Source organism: Periophthalmus magnuspinnatus, chromosome 15, assembly GCF_009829125.3.
Source record: "Periophthalmus magnuspinnatus isolate fPerMag1 chromosome 15, fPerMag1.2.pri, whole genome shotgun sequence".
In the NCBI taxonomy this organism is placed as follows: Eukaryota; Metazoa; Chordata; class Actinopteri; order Gobiiformes; family Gobiidae; genus Periophthalmus; species Periophthalmus magnuspinnatus.
The window spans coordinates 11,205,876-11,216,176 of NC_047140.1; the positions used below are offsets into that span (position 1 = coordinate 11,205,876).

Below are 10,301 nucleotides of genomic sequence, written 5' to 3' on the forward strand. Positions count from 1 at the left end.
ATAATATAATGAAGGGGCGGGGACATTCTCAAGGAGAGATTTTCAAGGACAATTGGGCTTTTTTTACCCTCATTTTCCATGTCAGGTTTTCCAGGATGTGTGGGAATCCTGCAAATGATACTCGAGATGTTTCTTTCAAATGTTTATTACAAAAGGGTTTGAACACGATACAACACAACGCTACCAACAAGGACCAGCCTGCTCCAGACCAGGTCTAGACCCTGAGTTAGAGCCAGAGCCTGAGCCTGGTTCAGAGCCAGGCCCAGACCCAGGGTGGAGCAGGCCAGTGGGTCTGTACAAACTGTGATTCGAGTCCTCTCTGAGGGGGAGGAGTCTCAGGTTTTGATCACATTAAATAGAATTATATTCATATGTTACAACATCGTCCAATTTCATAAATACAAGGAGGTGGGAACAGGAAACGCACAACAATTTAAAATAACCAGAACACCAATCAGAACGCAGCCAACAGCCAATCAATTCGCTCGCTCTAACTCTAGGGGCAGAGCCGGCTCAGGGTTCAGAGCCTTCACCAAATTCGCCAAAAAACAAACATACATTTTATATTTATTATTGGTAAGATTTAAAGTTGACTTTGAGCCAACTGCAGAGTCTGGGCTCATTAATATGCAGATTTATGTAAATTAGGTTTTATTTGAACAAAAGAGTTTTTAAAATCATTTAATCATTTTTATTTTTGCAGAATTTTAGACCCGGCAAAATGTTGACTTCTCAGACTTAAAACATCTGATTTGAGTTTTGTCCTGTTTTTAGGAGAATGGGTCAAATGCAGAACCCAGAGCCGCTCGCAGGAACTGGAGTCAAAAACAAAAAGTGCTGCAAAAACTGATGTGACCTGAACAGGGCGCTGTCTCAAAAATCAAAAGGAAAGAGGGCAGGGCCAAAACTGGGTGTGTCCAGAGACTACGTTTTCCCAGAATTCCTCAGTTGGAGTGAAGGAGGAGTGTGGCCAGAGGCCTTATAAGGGCTGTGAGGTCATGTTACAGCCGATGGGGTGGGGCTCTGGGGGCAGGGCTTTTGTTGGGCCGTGTATGCTGTCTGCCTGAGCCCGGGGGGGTGGAGCTGCGGCTGTATTTGGGCTTTGTGGGCGGGGCTCAGTGAGACTTACAATGGGATGGGGTACTGGGGGGGATCTCTGTGGGGGGGGGGGGGGTCTCTCTCTCTGTGTGTGTGTGTGTGGGGGGCTTTCTGGGGGGGGGGGGGGGGGGCTCAGTCGGACTCTGACTCTATGGGCGCAGTCTCCTGAAGCCGCTCCTGCTGCTCGCGGTGTGCCCTCTTGTGGCGGGAGAACGAGGACGAGTGGAGGAAGGACTTTCCGCACACACCGCAGGTGTAGGTTTTGCCAGAGCGGCGGTGGGCGGAGCTTAGGCGGCTCTTCATGTGTGTCTGCAGATGTCGCGTGAGGCTGGAGGCATGGCCGAAGCGTTTGCCACATTGAGAGCAGCGATGATGGCGTCCACGCGCCGGGGGCTCATCCTCCTCCGACCCAGAAGACGCGGAGGAAGGGTCAGAGGGCAGCAGGCCCCGCCTCCTCTTCTCGCACAGCGTGTACACGTTGGGTTTGTCCCGAGAGCAAAGCTTCAGACGAATCTTTAAGTCGGACTGAGACTCAGACACGTTCTCCTTGTCTTTGGGTGGGAAACCGCCAAGAAGCGCCCTCACGTGGGTCACCTGAGAACAACAAGAACATGCGAGAACACAAATAATAACACCTAAAGAAAATACATAACCCTCATGAGAGCACTCTATACAACAAGAACACAGAAAAAGAAACATGTATAACGCATATAATATTCGCGTTCACATGCTATTATACAAGTTAATGAATATACATAAGGAGCGTCTGAGAATCGGAATACTTGGTGATTTAGTCCTGGCTCAGCACCTGGCTCAGCTCTCACCTGGTGCTTGTTGAGCTGGGCAGAGCTCTTGAAGCTCATGTCACATTGGGGGCAGGCGTAGAGTTTGGAGGGGTGAAGGGGCGTGGCTGCAGGGGGTCGTTTGCCCCGCCTCCCCTTCACAGGGTGCAGGGTGGTCATGTTGGAGTGAGCGGGTGCGTGGGGGTGGGTGGCCATCTTGGGGTGGTCCTTCTTTCCTTTCTTATGGATGAGCCGGTGCCGTGACAGACTGGAGCTGTGGTTAAACTCTTTACCGCAAATGTTACACGGATGAATGCGACGTTTCCCGTGGAGACGCAGGTGACTCCCCAGCATCCTGGAATACAACAAATATACTGTGTTTATTAATTAATAACAGCATCCTGTATTCTCAAACATCACGCATGATTGTTATAACCCAAAGGTGGACCAAAACACATTTAAGATGGACACAGGAAACAAGAAAAAGGGTTCAACGCTGTTTCTTTTTAACTAAAGTAAAAGTAACAAAAAGGGAAAAGACCATGGTGAGCTGGCCAACATAAAATAAGACCGGTGCGCTGGTCAGGCCAACCCTATACAGGGCCGTCAGGGCTGCCAATGCCACTGTCTCTACACTAACTAACCAACTCTGGCGCATGGGAGCCTGACGGAGACCAGTGAAGAGGGCGAGCACGCCAGGATCATGCTATTTAAAGGTTCCTGGGTGTGAAACAAAAACAACCAGGAGCAAACTATTAAAAATATACCTTACTAAATATATACAAAAACAGGCAAAAATTATCAACTAACACTGGTCAACACTAAATTTATTGTCTAAGAATTTTTAGCTGATTTAGGATAATTTTGATGTGCTGAATCCAAAAATCACATTGGTTTTGCTCAATCAGGTCAACGTTCTGAACTAAGCTACATATTTGTTTTTGGACGATTTTGTTTACATGTATGAGTATTTTCACGTCATGATGCAAAATTCTGTTATATTTCTCGCTATAAACAAATTCTGAAGATTTTGCATGTGCCAACTTATGACTAATTGTTTTTTTTTATATTACAAGTGAATGAAATGGCTTCGACTAGAAGATCTTGCAAAAATAAGCCTGATATATATATATATATATATATATAAATATTCTGCTACATCTGTGGTGAATACACCAATGTTCCTAACAGGAATCAAGTCACAAGTTTCATAAAGCGTGCTTACCATGCTTATTTTGGTATTAAACTTGGTGACCAAGATGAAGCTTGGGCGCCACACATGGTATGCAAGTCATGCACCGAGTATCTGCGTCAGTGGACTAAAGGCAAGAAGAGTTGTCCGAAGTCTGGAATTCTCATGGTTTGGAGGGAGCCGACATCAATAGCTACTTCTGGGCTATTGATGTGACTGGGATCAACAGAAAGAACCAAAGCAGCCTCAAGTATCCTGACCGTGAATCAGCACGTCGTCCTGTAGCTCACTGTGATGAAATTCCAGGACCTGTCTTTGTAGAAGTTCCTGACATCAGTGACAAAGATTCCTCCAGTGTGGTTTTAATGATGATGCTCCACATCCTTTTTCCCAAAAGGAGCTAAATGTTCAGGTTTCCTGAGAATTTGGGATCACTGAGTGATGAGCAGGTGGAGAGATTCCATCAGGACATAAAAGAGATGGAGACCAGGTATCAGGGACGCTGGGATGCAGTCATGATGGCTGATTACTGTTGGACTCTGAAGAGAGACATCCCTGCTGCTGAGCATTCAAGGGGTTCATAAAAACAGAAGTTCATGTCCTGAATTTTGCACAATGATAACGTAACGTTCCAATTTACATGTACTTACCTTTATCAATTAACATAACGTAACATTTAATTAATACATTCTGTTAGAAAACTATTTTTTATCTCCTAAAACGTTTTTTGAATGAGAAATATTAAAGAAAATCAACTGATAATGTCACAAAATTGTAATCAATTTAGTCAGAAGATCGGATATTTCAAAATCAAATTAGCATAAAAACCTGACCTGACTGAGAAAATGGATATCATTTTTGGATTCAGCGGTGCTAAATGGTCCTAATTCAGTTGAAACAACAGACAACTTTCAAAAATGTTTTTTTTGTAACCCAGTGTAATGACTAACTTGAAATAACAAAAATATACAGGAAAAAACAGCAGTAACTTCTATCAACTAAAACTAGGGAAAAAATAACACAAAAACTTAAGCAATAAAAAAAAAAAAAAAAAAAAAAACACCCAGGGGGGAAAAAGTGCCCGGACCAATGACAAACATTTGACTCCACAGGCTGTAAAGACATTTACTCGAGATGCCACACAGATGGAGGTAGTTATCATGGAGACGTCGGTGACTGAGGAACATCCTAATGAGTCATAATATTATATTTAAAATATTAGATTAAAAATTTTAATGAAAAATTGAGACATTATGGGCTGGACACAAATCCTAGAAACACATGGAACGCGCACACGCACGCACACACACACGTCTGAGCAGAAGAAGAGTAGGACGACGAGCAGAAGCAGACAAAGGAGGAGTTAAGAGGAGGAGGACCTGTGTAAAAATCTGTATTATTTGTGACCAATGCACAGTCATTCTGGTACCCGAAACCCTTTGAACAACATTTCATCAAATGAACTGAAAAGTGGGCCAGAGTTCTACTGTGACAATTTTATGATCCCCCCCCCCCCCCCCCAAGAATGAAACTCTGAAAAATGTCATGTATAATGAGGACTGTATGAAACAGTCCCACTCAAGTTCTTTAGGGCCATTTCCCCATCCATTTTCAGTGAGTCCTGTTTTTCTGCGTTTGAATGAAATTAGCCTAAAAGGCTAACTTTCCAAAAATAAATGTGTATTCCGTATTTTCCGGACTATACATCACTCTGGAGTTTAAGCGAAAAAATTGATAATAATGAAGAAAAAAAACATAAGTCGCACTCGACTACAAGTCAGAATTTATTTTAGAAAATCCGAGACCAAGAACAGACATTATGTCTTTAAAGGCAAGTTATAATAATAACAATAAATTAGAGAACAACAGGCTGAATAGGAGTACAGCACGCTAACCTAACATTTATATGCATTCAGCAACATGAAGTATAGACAGTGAACTGAATACATGTCTGGTATGTTAACGTAAGACAGTTAACAGTTAGCTTATTTTTTATGCTTTAATTATCTGACTAACAAGTTTACTCTCGATCTCACTCCAAATCACTAAATCCATTGAATTCTTCATCCCCGGTGTCACTTCTGAACAACGCCGCCTCCTCCAGAAGTAGATGAAGCGCCGCTTTTGCATGGCTGCCATACTGATACACAAGTCTAGAGTGCGCTTGCGCAGTTGTAAGTGTGACAGTAACGAAGATTTGAAATCTTATATTTTAATAATTTCACATACAAGTCGCATCTGAATATAAGTCACCCCCCCGGCCAAACTATGAAAAAAAGTGTGACTTATAGTCCGGAAAATACGGTATACGTTTTTTAAAAGTTGTGAGTCTGGAGTTTAAATGAAGTTGGTCTGAAAGGCCAAACACAGAAACATAAGCAGGATTCACTGAATCCCATTGAAATGAATGAGAAATGGCTGGGCACATTGGAACTTGCCATCTGTGTAATCCCTCAGTCGTCCAGATCTGACCCATAGCAAAAGAAAAATATTAAATCTGTTAACTGGACAAAACATTGTTGGAGTGAAGACAAAGAAAACAATAGGGCTACCCAGGATAACAATAGGTGTGAAATCACTCATTAGGGGCTTGAATGACTGTGCTAAGTAAGACTCAGGCACAGTGCACATTTAGGGTAGCACAATAGACCTAGCCTACAAACAAACTATAAACAACAGGTGTTTTGAGTTTCAGTGTAGTTAGCTCCTCCCTTCAGGTAGATATAAGGTAGTGTCCACCAGCAATTTGACCAGAACTGAAGAAGCAGCTTGGATGAGCAGCAAAACGTCTTCACTCCTACAACGTTTTTTGTCCAGTTGACAGATTTTATAGTTTTCTTTTGCTGTCACTTTTTGCTCCAATTTAAAAACAGAACCTACGCTAAATTTAGACCCCTTCCACCTTCTAATTCACCAAATATTTGTATTTCACTACAGTCTTGTCATTTCAGTGTTCTAGACCTTATGATGTCAATGTGGCATCACAACAGAACACACATAAAACATGAAGTTATGTCTGATGTATAAGGAACTTCAACACCAGTCTACTGTGAGGAACATGCAGGGTTAAACCCGGTCTAAACCCAGTCCAAACCCGGTCCAAGCCCGGCCTAAACCCAGTCTCACCTGTTTCATTTGAAGCTGAGCCTGCAGTGTGGTCTGGTCTAAACCTGATCCAAACCTGGCCTAAACCCATCCTAAACCCAGTCTCACCTGCTTCCTTTGAAGCTGAGCCCGCAGTGTGGGCAGGTGTGTGGTCTGGACTCGTGGCTTGGTCTCTTGGTGCTAGTTTTGCCCGTGTGGCTCTGCTGGTGGCGGTAGAGGCTGGAGGCGTGGCTGTAGGCTTTCCCGCAGTACGAGCAGCGGTACTGACGCTCTTCCGACTCAGACTGATCCAGGTCCGGATCCGAGTCTGGCTGAGAACTCTCCAGCACTACCTCGCTCAGATGGCCCACTTCACTCATGTGGCCCACCTCTGTGAGCTGAGCCGAGCCCAGGTTCAGCTCCAGATCCTGTTCCGATCCCGAGTCCCAGTCAGTTCGGACCTCCACGCTGTGGGTGACCTCACAGGGGTCGCAAGGGTCGCAGGGGTCGCAGTACACCTCCTCGTATGGCGCCAGGAACGAGTCCGCCACATCCATCTGCAACTGGCCCACAACAACACAAACAGTTAAGAGTCTGAGCCGGCCTCAGGGCCTCAGGGCCTCTTTATTTGTACCAGCTTGTTTAGTTTGACAGTGTTGGCTCATTCACAGTGCAGGCTACAGAACTAAACCTCATTAGAAACAAGAGTCCAAACACAGAGCAGGTGACGGAGGCATAAATGAGGTAAACAGAGTCACAGGTTTTTTTTTTTAAACCTACTCCTAATAGAAGCAGCTCAAACTCATGAGTGTCTGAGCCAGGACGGGACCGAAACAAGAGAGGGACAAGACAGGGGCTGGGACAAGGACAAGACCAGGGCCGAGGCCAGGACCAGAACCGGGAGTGGGACTCCGCTCAACCTGAACGGGATTCTTGTGTTGTCTTGCTGTGTTTTGTATGTTCAGGTGTAAAAGATCACTCTTTATATTTCATTTGTGCAGCACTTTGAACTGTGGCCATTTTTAAACGTGTTGAATGAACAAACTTGACTTTGCTGCAGCTTCAGGCTGGACGTTGCCATGAGCATAACTGACCGAGTTCTATAGTTCTACAGCTCGCCTCCATCAGACAGGACTCATTTGACGTTATAAACATCAAGACCGGACTGCATAAAGAGGATCGTGGGAATGTGACGTCACCGCAGCGTTCAAATGAAGCTCATCGAGGCTAGCAGCGGCTAATCTAGAGAACAGATTCAGTTTTGGATTTCCACATGTGAGTAACATAGCACCTAAAGAGCCAATCAGGAGCAAGGCTGTTGATGGTAATGCCCCTTCCCGCCCACACCACTGGTTAAGCAGGGAGCAGGCGCTTAGCAACGCTGTTTTTAACACAATTGGGAGTGACCTTGTGGAAAGAAGACGCCTGATGATGAGGCTCACTGCAGCAGTTAGAGAGAGGGGCCACCGTTTTTAGAGAGAAAGTGAAACAGAGAAAATGAAAAATCCTTCGCCTGGTCCCAGTCAGCGCTGGTCCTGGCTCTGTCCCAGGTCTCAGTCTGTGATAGCATAGTCCCCTCCTTCGCTCACCTCTGATTGGTCGACCCGCAGCTCCTCGGCGAGCTCTGATTCACTGTCGTCCCTCTTGAGTGCGTCGCCGAGCTCCGATTGGTCGGCTTTGAGGCAGGAGATAGTGAACTTTGACCCGACCTCGGCCCATTTGACGACGTATTCGATTGGCTGCGTGTCTAGCTCCACCGTGATGAAGTCAGCGCCAAGCTCCGCCTCCGACACCGAGAGCTCCGCCTCTGAATCCATCACAGCTGCGCCTGAGCGGGAAACAGAAAAGGTAACTATGACAACATGTTTTTCTTTGCATTACAGGGACAATTGGGTTATTTTTGGTCTATATGATCAGATTTAAGCTGTAAGAGTTTGAATGAATAACTTGTATGATTCATTACAGATGCAAACTAACAACTAAAGTGTTTCATTCTGCTGTTTATTTATTGCAACTCATGATTTTTAGCAATATTGTAGATTTAGAATAGTTTTTGTGCTTAAAATCTGTTCTTGGGTTTTTGTGTCAGTGGCATAAATGAGTTTCAATATTATACAGTATCACCGATTAAGAAAATAAAACTGGAGAAGGAAGTGCATAGGTCACAGTGGGCGTGCACCGGTGGAGCTGAAAACGAGGGTAGCTCAACAAAATGGCATCTTGAAAATAAACGAGGCTATGATGGGTCAGGTTCATTTGACTAAAACAGAGAAGATCATTAGATTTGACTAAACATTTTCCCAGTTTGGTCTTTTTTTCGTTACAAATTTTACTTCCTGGTTGTAAATGGTGACATCACACTAGAACTCCTGTTACCTAGCAACCTTGTAGTACACTGAACCATCCCCTTCTAGTGCCACAGAATCATTATGTGACAAATAAAAATATAAACATTTCAACAAAATAAAAGTTTTCATAAAATGGGACTCTCTAAACAAAACTACAGTTCCTCATTTTAAACACTTTTTTCATCTGATTCTTGGTTCGTGTAAAACATATTGACAACATAAATACGAATAATCAGAACCCGTCACCCTTTAAACTCTACTAAAACTCAAATCTGTCTCATCAGGTTCTGCCAGATGCCCTCCCATCCCAAAAAGCCCCACAGCTGTGACTGAGGAGGAAGTGTCATTCCCAGGATCACAACAACAGTATGTCCTTAGGAAGGATTTCAACCAAAAACCCTCTGGTCTGAAGACACAAGATGAACAGTAACAGCAGCACAAACCAAGATTAAACCCAGCCTAAAACAGACCTAATCCAGGTCTAAATCAGGACTACACCAGGGACAAAACCATGTCTAAACCAGGACTAAACTAGGGACTAAACCTGATTTAGACCCGGTATGGTCCTTTTTTAGTCCCTGGTCTACACCAGGGCTAAACCAGAGACTAAACCAGGACTAAACAGAGACTAAACCTGATTTAGACCTGGTATGGTCCTTTTTTAGTCCCTGGTCTAAACCAGAACTAAACTAAAACAGAACCAGGACTAAAACAGGACGCAACCCGAACCACAGCTGGACGAGAGCTGGACCTCTGACGTCACAAGGAACAAAAGGGAGGAGACATTAAATATGGATGCGCCCAGAACGAGACCAACCCAGAACTGAATCAGGACTGAACCCGGGATACACCAGGGTCTAAATCCGAACTAAACCAGGTCTAGCCATGCTCCAGGACTCTCCCCGCCCGGAGCAGAGGCGGCCCGCGGTGTCAGAGTCTGCCCCGGGTCTGTGCCCCCGATCTGTGGCCCGGTTTGGCGTGGGTTGCGCACGGATCTCGCGGGTTTCGGGCTCTGTTCTTTCGGACTGAAGCCTTTCACAGGTCTGATGCGGTAAAGTGCAGCTGGGCCTCGGTTTGGCTCAGGTTTTTCTCGGTAAAGTCTCGGGTCTGAGGCTCCTGCCCGCGGAGAGACACCGAGAGCCCGCGGAGGCGCGACGGAGACGCGGCGGAGGCGGCGCGTCCCGGGGCTGGTCCCGGTCCTGTCCCGGGGTGCGCGGGGGGAGGCCTGTGGAGGCTCGGGTAAAGCTCCGGTAAAGGCTCTTACCTGAACGGTAACCGGCGGAGACAATAAACAGGAAGCAGCGGCGGCGCGCGGAGCATCACGGGAAACGTTAAATGGAGCCGAGGCGGAAGTGGTTCTTTCACAATAAAACCTCTGAGCGTCAAACCCCATGACCATAACAGACCTCCCGCACCTCTGCAGTAGCTGCCGTAAAGCAGCGCACACTGTCGTGACGTCTAACCCATATATTTTACGTTTAAATGAGCAATAGTGACGTAAGACGGGTGAAAACGGCTTGTTTTCATTCATTTCCCTTATATTATGAAGAAAAATAAGAAAAATAATATACATTTTATTTATTCCAGCTCACTTTATGTGGGTGCAGTGTGTACACTGTCCAGTAGGGGGAGGTGTCCATTTAAACATTTACTTCAAGAACTCGAATCTGCTCAAAGCTCAGTTTGAACCCGGCCCGGTGACCCCTGACCCCCCAACCCAAATCTCTCTCCCTCAGTGTCCCTCGGGTCTACGGCGTGTGGTCTCTGGTGCAGATTTTCACTTTGGTTCAGACTCAT

The 10,301-nt window shown here is 45.4% G+C and overlaps 1 protein-coding gene across 1 annotated transcript; it reads right to left on the bottom strand.

The window, feature by feature from the left end:
* Positions 1-129: 129 nt before the first annotated feature.
* LOC117382992 (zinc finger protein 93) lies at positions 130-9,869 on the bottom strand. Its single transcript, XM_033980235.2, has 5 exons — positions 9,769-9,869; positions 7,746-7,984; positions 6,286-6,719; positions 1,923-2,235; positions 130-1,692 (listed from the first exon to the last, which is right to left on the bottom strand). Exons 2-5 carry the CDS (start codon positions 7,971-7,973, stop codon positions 1,231-1,233), a joined length of 1,437 nt encoding a protein of 478 aa, XP_033836126.1. The 5' UTR covers positions 7,974-7,984; positions 9,769-9,869; the 3' UTR covers positions 130-1,230.
* Positions 9,870-10,301: the final 432 nt, after the last annotated feature.

Bases quoted from the DNA above. Each gene is read 5' to 3' on its own strand.
- LOC117382992 (XM_033980235.2), bottom strand. From the start codon at position 7,973: ATGGATTCAGAGGCGGAGCTCTCGGTGTCGGAGGCGGAGCTTGGCGCT. The intron at 6,720-7,745 runs GTGAGCGAAGGA...GTTGTGGGCCAG, and splicing joins TGCGGGTCGACCAATCAGAG to TTGCAGATGGATGTGGCGGA. The intron at 2,236-6,285 runs GTGAGACTGGGT...GTTGTATTCCAG, and splicing joins CTCAGCTTCAAAGGAAGCAG to GATGCTGGGGAGTCACCTGC.